This window comes from Schistocerca serialis, chromosome 2 (genome assembly GCF_023864345.2).
Source record: "Schistocerca serialis cubense isolate TAMUIC-IGC-003099 chromosome 2, iqSchSeri2.2, whole genome shotgun sequence".
Taxonomy (NCBI): Eukaryota; Metazoa; Arthropoda; class Insecta; order Orthoptera; family Acrididae; genus Schistocerca; species Schistocerca serialis.
In genome coordinates, this window is record NC_064639.1 from 231927425 (window position 1) to 231940145 (window position 12721).

The following is a 12721-nucleotide window of genomic DNA, read 5'->3' on the forward strand; positions in this document are numbered from 1 at the left end:
ATCACTTTCAATAATCTCTCTACTGGTGAAAATTTCGATGCCTGACACTTGACTGTGCTTAATTAACAGTCGATTAGGTGTTCGAAACCCCATCCAATACAGAACTTTAAACCATATCATACCAAGGTTAAACATGCGTATTTAGTTTTATATGTGAATAATACCATATTTATAACCTTTCGTGGTTAGTTAACAGGGTCATCTCCAGTACAAAAAGTTTCGTCATGTAATTTAAAAATTTAAACTAGCGTTATGAAATGGAATTTGTTGTAAAAACTTCTTTACACACGTTAACGTTTGATTCATCTCTAATTGCGTGTTTCCTGATATTTATTTTGTTATGCTGTTAATGTGCTATTAGAATAATAGCCAAACAGAATAGTACTCTCTAATGACAATTTGCAGTAACCATTTTGTAGAGTCAAACGATTGTACCGAAAAGAGATTAGAGAACGTGCTAGAAAGTTACGTTATATGGTTTGCTAACAAAACAGGCTGAAAATTCAGCTCTTGAGGATAGTTCTCAGCACAGTATAAGGGGCAGTCAAATGATAACCACCGGCCAAGGTGGCCGAGCGGTTCTAGGCGCTACAGCCTGGATCCGCGCGGCCGCTACGGTCGCAGGTTTGAATCCTGCCTCGGGCATGAATGTGTGTGATGTCCTTAGGTTAGTTAGGTTTAAGTAGTTGTAAGTTCTAGGGGACTGATGACCTCAGAGCCATTTTTGAACCAAATGATAACCTAACATCCACCACAACGGGACCGTGGAATGCTTCCAATTCAAAGTATTCAACATACGCGTTAAGACATTCATCCCACTTGGAGACAAGATGATCAATTCCGGATTCGAGGAAAGCGATCGACCACTGACGGATCTGCAACAACACCCTCTCTTGAACTTCCTCGTCCGACTGAAACCGACATTCACGCATGTCTTTCTTCAGTTCACCAAAGATGTGAAAATGACACGGTGAACCATCCGCAATGTACGGAGGATGCTGAAGTGTTTCCCAACCAAATCGCCGGAGCATATCCTTCTTCAGGACTCCCAAAATATGGGAATATAACGGGGAGAGATCGGGACTGCATGGAGATGTGTAAGGACATCGCAGAGAAACTTCTGCAACGTATCAGTAACTACGTTGGCAACATTTGGGGCCGCACGGGATTAGCCGAGCGATCTAGGGCGCTGCAGTCACGGACTGTGTGGCTGGTCCCGACGGAGGTTCGAGTCCTCCCTCGGGCATGGGTGTGTGTGTTTGTCCTTAGGATAATTTAGGTGAAGTAGTGTGTAAGCTTAGGGACTGATGACCTTAGCAGTCCCATTAGATTTCATTTGGGCCCGCAAATATTTTTCCATGAAGACATTGACCGTCTTGTCTCACAGTGGGTTAAATGTACATCTTTGAAATAATAAACAGTTCGCTTAATTTTTTTCGTCTGTCTCTTTTCATTTGACTGCCCCTTACAAATCGTCATTGTTTATGTCTCCAGCGTCCCATTTCCTGCCATACTGATTCTTCTTTCTGACGATTATCGTGAACGTCGGTCTGCTTTCCATGACCTAGTGTAAGGAAACGATAAACGACAATCTAGGTTTGTTCTTCGACCGTACATAGCCGGCATGCCTCATTTCTGACATTCTGAATGAGGTACGATGTCTGTTAGAGAATTTGTCATGTTACCTTGAAAGTTGATTCAGAACAAATCTAGTTTTTGTGTGGCAAATCCACCTGGTCAAAAGACGTAATTGTTTTCATTAACGTTTGCATTATTCAGCTTTTGAGGCACAAAATGATTAAAAATAAAAATTACAGTATGCAAAGAACCGTTTACATAGTTATACTTTCCGTGCTCCGTCCGCGAAAAGAAAAAAAAACTGTTGTAAGCGGTAAAGTTAGAAGTACCTTCTCTGATGCATCTTAGAGTGGTTTACAGATTGTAGATGTAAATATTATAATATATTCAAAACTACTATGTGTCCTGTTCGAATGCACAAGTGAGCTGGCGATGCTATAGCAAATTGAAAGTATAGTTACACGATGGTCAACCATATTAAAGGCACACATCTAGTATCATTTTAAACCATATATTTTATAATTTTGGTAAACATTTTTGGAATTCAGTGACCAATTAATTGTTATATTTAGATTAAAGTTCAGTCTTGATCACGTTATGTCTGTTTTAATGAGTAACCGGTTTCGGTTTTTTTATAAAACCATCATCAGACCCATTGGCTCCTTTGGGTTGGTAGGTGGAGCTCTCCTTGCTGCTGTGCAGTCAACAGCAGCAAGGAGAGCTCCACCTACCAACCCAAAGGAGCCAATGGGTCTGATGATGGTTTTATAAAAAAACCGAAACCGGTTACTCATTAAAACAGACATAACGTGATCAAGACTGAACTTTAATCTAAATATATATTTTATAGATAAGGAACTACGCTGTTTATACAGACAGATTCCTATTAACGTTTAAAAGCTACCGAAGCGACATGGATGACACTGAAAAGGGTAGTGTGAGACACATAGGCTCGTGAGTGCCGAGAAATATCCCAAAAACGGAAGTGCAGAACATGTGACGTCACCTGAGGATGCACGTCGCCGCACGTGCAGCGATTGGGCTTGGGCATGAAGAGATGATTGAGCGATGCAATATTTGCACTGAAGCAAACGAAATACTTCCATTGGAGCAAACGCTGCAAATTTCTGACACCTTATGTAAATGTGATCTGTTGTAAACGTAGAAGTTACAAAATTAATGTCCTCGCAGTAACTAAGTGAAAGACAATTTAGTTTTCTGTTTCGTTCGTTTTGTCCCTTCTTACAGGTATTATTTCCTGGTAACGATACAATTAGGAAGAATCAACTGATCTGCTTGTGACGCTGTGAGGTAGGTTTTTGATGTATTGCACTTTTCAATAAACCAGCGGAGACGACAAGATCATAAAAAAAACAAATTTTACCTCAGTGAAAACATATAACTGTCTAACGTATAAAAACGTTCTGCCTGCCAGACGCAAGACTCTAACTATGAGCCCCACGCTTTAAGTTCGCGCACGTAGGCCCAAAGCCACACCGACGTGAGTACGTGATTTAGGTTGGGATGACCCTAAGCGTCTGGCCCATAGAATCAACCACTACAGATGCGGCAAGGTACGTTATCTGGTGACGTTACATGTTCAACTTTAATTTCTCACCCACTTTTCGGGCATTTCCCGACATTTGCGGTCCATGTGTCTTATATTAAATTGCTTGTCTGAGCGGGGACCACGTCGCTTCGGAGCTTTTTAAACCTTAGTAAGAATGACCTTGTATACATGTTCACATCAGTAGTGGTGTAACAGCGTTGCCAAAACTATGAAAATACTTGCCGCTGGGAAATGTTTAAACTTTGCTCGTAAAGATTTCGAGTGGAAATAGAAACAAAAATTATTTGAAATTTGATGACAGATAAGAATATCTGAAATTTATACGTAATTTACTTTCAAATTGTAATCTAGAAAACATTATGTTACGTTTTGTCCAACGTTGAAGTCTTTGCACCTCTACCTACTTTCTTTCGTTATCCACTTCCTTGTCACTTTCTTTCTTTTGTGAGTAGCACGCGGTTCTCAATTTAATGGCAGTGGATGGTACCTCTTCTAGAAAATGACGACCATAACGTTTATCTCGGCTTCTGGCTGGTGTTGATTCCAATGGTCTAATGTCTTCTCCTGCAGCTATCAAGTCCATGATAACATTTTTGTAACCTCCATTAGAGGTATTTTTTTGGTTGGTGACACCTTTGTACAAAATAAAACCATTCACAGCAGATTTTATGAAAATATGAACGACACGTTTCTTTCCACCGCTTCATTGTTTTGCTTGCGAATGGGTAGTATCTGTAACGCTGACTGACACGGTCTACATCAGTCTGTTCGCCTTATAATCTACTACAATTTTCGGCTTTATTGTTGTTGCTAACCAGCATTTGAACGTGTAGAAACGTCTTTGGTGTTTGCCTGATATTTTGCGATGAGACAGTGTACATCAGGTTTATTTTTTCAGTTCAGGGCTACAATAGGACTCTTCCCCTAAAAACGTCATTTACTTTGCTTCAAATTTCTTCTTTTGAATCGCTTTGGTAGGCCTTTCCTGTTCACATGACAGTTTCGACACAGTTAGTGCCTGATGTTCCTACCACAAGTTTAGTAAAGGCCCACTTCTAATTGACTTCTGCTGCCCGTACTGGACACAATACAATCCATCCTGCAGCCGGCAGTTTCGTAGATTGCTGGATGAGGTCTCTTTGCAAATGGAAAAGTTGCGCCCGTACTTGATATGGGTGCCGTCCACAGGGCCGATACACGTGCGCCCTTATGGCGTACGGGCGTAGTGGTGAAAATACGTAAGCGCCGGTAACTCGGAGGCTACATTTCTATTCGTAAGACTTTGAAACTCTTCGAAATGAACGCTGAAGGCGCCGTATGACAGCACCAGACTTAGAAGTAGCAGTAGAACGGTAGTGGGAAGGAAGAAATCGGTTCTATTTGGTGGTTGGTAACTGGAGTAGATGTAATGCAAGGAAAATTCGTTCACCTGGGGCTAATATGTTCAAATAATTTATTCCTTGTAGAGGAACTGCGGATTTCTTTCCCTAGTTGCACGACACGTTGCTACCATGTAATTATTTTGACAGTCACTGTATCTTGCCACAAATAAAGTAACTTCTCCCTATCTCCCTTACATAAGACTAATTTGTCGCAGAAAAACGAGTACCAAAAGTTTAATATGGAATTTAGCCAACAGTACAGCTTCCGACTACCAGAACCAAGTTCAGCGTCTTACTGTTAAATGACCCCTAGACTGTCAACCGTGGAGAGTGAAATGAGGAATCAAGATGATAGTAGATTTGTTCAGTTAATTTTTTATTCCGGCCCTCGACCATAGGATATCAGGAACACCTTGATGGAGGCGTCCAGTTGCCTCCCATGTGAAACAATAGGGGTCCAGCATTGCTGACAGCACAAAGATCAAGGCAGAGCGTGGTGTCATTCGAATGCCACTGTCAGCAAATTCTCTAGCTGCGATCATCATGACAGTGTGGTGGCGCAGCTGAAGATGGCTGTAAACTTACTCCGGCAAGTGGGTGGCTCCCTCGTGATTCAAGGCAGGCTGTCCTGTCTGCAGACCCCGTACTGCACTCTGGGCTGTCGCTCCAGGTTTCACAGGTACGTGGAGTAGACTGTGATACTGAGACGAGAATGATTTAGTATGCGATTGGCTGAGTATTTATACACTCCAGACTATGTTCCTTTACAACTTTAGGCCTGTACTGTAAAGATTTCCGTGGGGGGCAGTGAGGAAAGTCTTCAATCCTGCTGCTAGCGTATTGCAGCAGTCGGCTCTATTTTGCTTTTCAATGGGTAACACTCTCGCCCGCCGGCAGCTGACTCTGTGACAACTTACTTAGGCTATGGGGAAATTTTTTGACCGAATATGGTCGACACGCTACATTATGTTAGCAGCTAGTCGAGGGCACAGAACGCTCTCAAATTGAAGAACACATTCCTAGGATCACACATGTGCGCACAAACACACACACAGACACACACACACCGATGCGTACACTCATCTTAAAAGGGAAAAATCCAGATCCAAAACGTATTACACCACTGCAGGTAGGCAACCTAGCGGTCACTTTATAGAGCTCCTAAAGTGAGTGGAAACGGCTGATTATTCCGCAAGAGGGAATGATGACGGGGTGGCTCTCCACATGGAAGCTCTTCACACGTTTACGTGCTGCCGGGCGGCAGCTGATGAATGCGAGTGAAGGAGTCCAAAATTAGAGAGAACAAACAGGGTTCCCTGTGGTTTTATAGAAGCTCGGTTGGAATTTTCCGTTGGAGAGACCTGCCACAACTTGCTCCAGTGCCAACGCATGCTGTGGTGCCCAGAAAGTGCCGCCACACTCACCGGGCATCCCCTAATAACGTGGCCCTAAAGTAGTGCGCGAGCCTCTGGTAGTGCCAAGTTGTCTGGACTGTAGAGTATCCCTCCGATTAACGGCAAAATTGGCGGCCTTGCTATGGTCCTGCAGGCTTCGGAGCCAGATTTCTTGCTCTGCACCGCTACATAACTGTTTAGTCAAATAAATGCACTATCAGGGTCATGCTACGTACAACGATAGTAGAAGTGAGGGGAGAATTATGTAGAGTGACTACCTCTTCTGGCAAATTACAATTAATATATCCAATTGACTAAATAACTTCGATATTTAAGTAATAACTTTTCAAAGAGAGGACAGCAACTGCTCTTTAGCCTCTGTTTTAGAATCGAACTCCTACACAGTTTCTAGCTGGAAGGAGAGAAGGTGCCTCTGATCTGATAGCACTGTAGAAGTAGTAACTATTACTAGTAGCTACAGTCACTGTAACGCTGGTGCTGCTGCCGCAGCCACACGTCCGGCCTAACGCTGGTGGGCGTGCCCTCAGAGGTGTACCTGTACGGCAGCCTGCTGGGATGGTCGTGGATCTCGGCGCTGCTCACCGCCGTCGCCATCCACTACATCTACCTGCCCGTCTTCTTCGGACTGCAAGTCACGTCTGCCTATGAGGTAAGAGCGACAGTGCAAAATGACCAAGTTGTACTTATTACCTTTACAAAAAATTAACTGTGAACTCGAATCTCGATGGTCGTCTTTGTCCTCTTCGTATTCACCTTTCAGTTGTGTCACTTAGGTGCAGTAAACATGTAGGCTATTATAATTAAAGTACTTGTTGCCAACAGGATATTTTCTGTACATAAGCTTTTCATGCTTTTTAGCACCATATTGTGCGAGTAGTTACAGTTAATAACAATGGGTGTAGTTTGAGAATGGGCGTGTCATCCAGAGACCACTGACTACTCTAGTAAAATATTCTATCAGTGCAATTGAGATGGACGAAATAAAAAATTATCCAGTTTCCTCAGTACTGAACAGTGTTGGACCTATGGCAGCAGGCAATTAATAAGCAAGTTGAATACTGTTCTGACTGATTTTCGCATCCTACCATCAACATAGTTTTGAAAGACTGGCCCCCTTTTCCGATTCCCAGTTCTTCATGGAGAGATTATGTCACTTCATTCTCCGCCATTTAACGACACTGAAACCCTCTGCGCCACCTAAATACTGTTTATCCATTTTTATAATATTGTAAGATATGCACGCAAATGGATAAAACATCCGAACTGTCCTTGCAAGCCCGGGGTGTTAAACAGACATTCTAACAGACATTCTATATAAATATGAATGTGTCCCTGTAAGGAAGCTAATCTTAGTTGCAGATCATAACAAATTAATTAGAAATGCGGCTGTCACGTAACTAGAATGCATAAATTAATAAAAGTGAAAGTTTGGGACCTATTCAACAAAGACAAAACAGTTGTTCCCTTTTTCATTCTACATATAATTTATCAACTGTGTTCTCAGAGGTCAAGTGATACACAAAAATCATGTTCAAATACTTTCAACACTCAATACGAAAATAATTAACTCTTGGACATATTGAACTGCCAATTATTAAATCGTTATCTCTACAAAATAAAATGTTATCACAGGCAAGAATGATAAAAAATCTTCATCTATTAAATTTACTGCTACAATATCATAGCTGGTCAATGCACTAAGTTGGTGGAGAATAAATTTATCTTTTAAACCATGTACTTAATTTAAGGGTAGGTTAGTATCCTAGCTTTTGATATTCAATGGTCAAAGCGTACTCAGGTTGGAGTGAGCAAAATCTTGACTCAACATTTACTGTGGCCTAATGCGCAATGGTACTTTACCAATCGGGATCTGCAACAGCGTTGTCTCTGTGCTAGATCTGAAACGCTAATTCCCTACTCTGGCCTTGACTGAATTCACTCAGTCTGAACTCCTGCGTTCCGTAGAACTTTAATGTTTCCCTAGTCGAAGTAATGGCTATTGCACACTCACCAAGGGTCGGAGCAACATGCACAATTTCATTGACCGCAAAAATTCTCACAGGAATAATTAACTACCTCTTTGCTGTGTGTACCACGATATATGAAGCATATCGTCCACACTTCGCAGATGCAAAGCTCTCAACGCCCTCGCTATTTTCAACAACTTGTGCGGTCTGCTGCAATATGAGAGAGATGTAGAAATTTTTAGTTCTCAGAATGCTTTAATACAATGGAGCTCTCTCCACCATGTCGCATTTGCATCGTCCAGTGTGGCTTCAGCCAACCACCGTCTCGTTAGAGGTGAATTTTTATTTTTCTTGCGGGGTCGTTGCTAGCCGTGTTAAAGTCGTGCAGCCACATACCCTCGGTCCCAGCCATATTTACATTAAAAGGAATAATGTATTGCTCAGGCCTTATCCCTTTCTGCACTGAAGCTCAGCGTTCTTGTGTTAAGTGGGGTTTTCCAATCCCATTAACCACCAGCTTAGTTCGTCTCCAAAATGCGTTTCACTTTAACTTATTTATGCATGCCCCTGTAGATATTGTGTTAGTTTTTGGTACATAAGATTACTGCACCTACTTTTTGTTAATAATATCGTTTTCTGAGGATCTCATACTGTATTGTACTGTCGTTATGCCCTGAGCTCATGTAAGGTTCGTAAAATATGGATGCCTTAAATATCTGTGGATGAGATCTAGATAAAGACTATAGCACATTAGAAAACTTTTAATACACGGAAAACTATTGTAGTGAGGTATATATTAACACCTGGCCATCTACAGATCTTCGTCATTGATCGAGTTTCAGATCTGAGAACCAATAAACACTCTTTAAATTCAGGGATAAATCTCTGCAAAGATTTAGAAATATGTTTGCTGCATATGTTTCTGCAGTCACTTGGCCATAAATCCTTCCTCTCAAAGTATGAAATCAAACGTTAGTTGATTGGTGGAAAACCTTATTTGTGAGGTTAAGCAAAAAGAAGTAACGATGTTGAAGAGAAAACAGAAAAAACGGATGAACTTCCTTACTTGGTAGGTATATAATGACCCTCATCATGCAGTTCGTAATATGTAAATACAAACAAATACACTCAAACAGAGGGCCATTCACATCTGCCATTACTCGCTTGCTTAACCTAGTAAATCCTTTGACTTAATTTCGAGAAATGTGTTCGCAGACTTTTCATATTTTTAAAACAAATTTACTTGTGAAACTAAATATTTTTTAAGATATCTATAGATGCAGCCAAATGCAAAGGTTTCACCATTACAATAAAAAAAACTTTATAGAAGCTACTCTAGTTGAGACAAATGTAAATTAATCAGTGTTTCAGAAGTCACATGGTAAAGGAAGCCACCATCCCCTCACCGCCCGCTAAAGCTAATCTACATGTGGATTTCAGTATAATGAAGTAACATGCAGCCTATATCATCTGTGGTCTAAAGCCTAAGCCACCTTACCTGCATGTCAAACTTTTACTTGAGCGTGCTCGCCAAACAACCTCGTATTTGATGGAAGTCATGTCGCAGTTCATCAAGAAATGAAATGTCACTAGAACTCTAAGGAAAATTCTTAATTGTGAACCTAAAACGGAATAGATATTTTAATTGGTTGGGAAAGTGATTACCTGCATTTATGCTGTCCCTGAGTGTCACAAAGGGAAATACTGCAAATGTGACTATATACATGTTTCTCTCAACAGCACTAAAATGTCGAGTACTCTGCACGATAGTCTGTGCTGAACTGTTTAAGTCAAACGAAGAACAAGGAATCCCATTAGAGTATACACAAAAGTGGTTTAGATTATAACGCCGTTGTATGAAGTGAATATCAGCTGTTATTCAACTCACAGTATTTATTACTCAATGCATACAATTTTACTTTCAATAGCTGTATGTATCATATCACACATCACAAGGTGTTCCATAAGAGTATTGTTAACACCCTAATGAAACACTACAAAATGTAATTTCTGAAACAACTTCGGCTGGAAGCTCGTCGACTGGAGTAGAATTGTCTTCAGGGATTAGTTCCGCTTCGAACTGGCCCCCAATGACCAGTGAAGATCTGTCTGGAGAGGCTACGGACAGCAATGGTTTATCAACCGGACTGTCACCATTCATAAGGCTCGATAACCACGAGTGATAGTCTGGCGGCCATTTCTTTCCATAGGACAACGTTACCGTATCAGCGCAGTGGTGGGTCCACAATATTCTACGCCCCGTTTCGTTTCCCTTCATGGCTACCCCTCAGGAGCTGACATTTCAGTAAGATAATGCGAGGCCACACACGGCGGGATTTTCTGTTGCGTCTTGGAGCATGCTAAACCATACTGTGGCCAGAAAGGTGGCCGCATTTCTGTCCAGCTGAAAACGTTTGGAGCAATATGGGCAGGGCCCTCCAGTCAGCACTGGATTTTGGCGGTCTAACGCGCTAGCTGGACAGAGTTGGCACAATATCCCTCAGGAGGCCATCCAACAAATCTATCAGTCAAAGCCTAGCCGAATAACTGCTTTCATATGTTCCAGAGCTAGACCAACACCTTAGAGACTTGCTCAATTTGTGAAGTTGTTTCTCTTGAATATATCATCCAATTTTCCTGAAACTGTAATCTTTTGTTTGTTTGTACATGTACATCAATTTCCGTCCTATTCTGATAATTTATTTGTTATGCGTATTCTTATTTTTGTGTTGGAATGTAGTAATATAAAGTTATTACTACACTACTAAATGCGAGAAGTAGTTATATTAGAAAGTATATTGTTACCATAAATGAAAGAGTTAATAGCGCTTATGTCTGCCTTATGTAGATGTTGTAGAGTTTAAAAAGGATGCGATTGATATCAGTTAATGAATACAGCGCCGTTAATGTAGTTACTATACAGTGAAGGTAAATGTATGGAATGTGTCATATTTTGAAATATTTCTTCCACCTTACTTTCATTTCACCGGTATTAACGTTGTATTTTGAAATTTTGCATTACTTTCAGTATCTGGAGCGCCGATATAACAAGACATTGCGGGTAATAGCATCTGGGATCTATGCTTTCAACATGGTACTTCATATACCATTCTTCATCTACGTGCCGGCTTTAGTCTTCAACCAAGGTAAGCATTATCCCCTAGAAATTTTCCTTAAACTTTGCTATATTGTTCAATTCAGCGGAGACTAAACTGAAGAGTAACTTCAGCCTCTTTGTTGAAGATAGATGTTTTAAAAATTTTACTTCAGTCCTTCAGAGACTGACATTATGCAAAATGGTTCAAACTTGGAAGAAGGTTGTCATAGTTTCTATTTTATGAGGAAAAAATCGACGAGGCAGCTCCTTATGAGCTCTTAGCTTTGTATGGACACAATGGCTCAAAGTGAAGTTATTCGCAGTGTGAGTAAACAAGTCTGGAGGATCAGACGCCATGTATCTTCCCGTCTCAGTCGAAGAAACGAACATTTATCATAATGGCGAGGCTCTGTCACTTGAAGAGCACTCACTATAGTTCAATCAGTGGTTAAGGGTGTGAAAATTAGTCATGGGACAATGATAAATTTAAGTCAGACGAAGCCTAGTTTGTAATTTAACTTTTCAAGAGAATTCTTCCCCTCGATGTTCATCACGCTGAAGTCTTATGAGATAAGAACTATCACATTTCGGAATAATAAGCTTTCATATACAGATTGACGTCACCACAAGATTCCAAATTACTCAACAAATAAAAAGCAAACAAGCACGTTGTATGTAAAGCAAGTCAGACCTACGAATGCATCTTGGAGATACTGTAAAACGTAACTCCAGCTATAGTGCGGAAAAGAGCAATATCACTATGACAGATCGGCTGTGAAAACCAACATCCCTTCAGAATAGAAGGTTGCCCTGACACAGCGTTGCCTACAGGTACGTTCGTCAATTTTGTAACATTTACTCGGATCCGAAATTATGAAATCCATCGACATACTGTAGCATAACCACCACGGACTCAAGGTTGTTGTGAAGCATAACTGGCTCTTCATTCACACGAAGTAATGAGCACTACCGAAATCGGATCTCAACTTCATTCCACATCTCCAGATTTCCACAAAGCTTTTGACACTGTTCGTCACGAACGGCTTCTAATCACATTACGTGCCGATGGAATAATATTTCAGTTGTGCCACTAGATGCGTAATTTCCTTCCAGAAAGCCCACAGTGGGAAGTAATTGATGGGAAGTCATCGGGTGCAACAGAAGTGTTTTCGGAGTTCTCCAAAGAGTTGTTGTATGCACTCTTCTGTTCTTAAGTTACAGAAGCGATTCAGGAGACAAACTCAACATCCCTTCTTGATTTTTGACAGATAACGCAGTAGTTTCGAGTCTAGCGAAGTATTCAGGAGATTAAAACAAAGGCATTTAGCCGGGATCTCTGCTAGGAACGAAAAGTCGCAATTTTTCCTAATTAATTAAAAATACACCATCCTCCACATGAGTGCTAAAAAATCGATGAAATTTCGGTTACAAGTTGAATAACTCAAATTTAAAGATTGTAGATTTATCTAAATACCTGTTTCAATTACAAAAGTCTTCACTTGGAACCGTCACATAGAAAATGTTGTGGGAAAGACGAACCATGCACAACCTTTTATTGTCAGAGCAATTAGAAGATGCAACAAACGTACCAAAGAGACTGGCTACACCAAACACGTCCGTCCTCTTCCAGTACTGTGCGCCATTTGGGCTCGTTACCAGATAGAACTGGCGGAAGGCACCGTAAGTTTCAAATAACAGCAGCTCGTTCCGTA

At 41.0% G+C, this 12721-nt stretch overlaps 1 protein-coding gene across 1 annotated transcript in view; it reads left to right on the forward strand.

Annotated features, from left to right (window-relative positions):
• LOC126455865 (sodium-coupled monocarboxylate transporter 1-like) overlaps window positions 1–12721 on the forward strand; it is a 129252-nt gene that overhangs the window by 25274 nt on the left and 91257 nt on the right. Inside the window, exons 3-4 of the mRNA XM_050091625.1 lie at window positions 6435–6594; window positions 10941–11058. Of these exons, the coding sequence (XP_049947582.1) occupies window positions 6435–6594; window positions 10941–11058 (278 nt within the window). The remainder of the gene's footprint in view (window positions 1–6434; window positions 6595–10940; window positions 11059–12721) is intronic.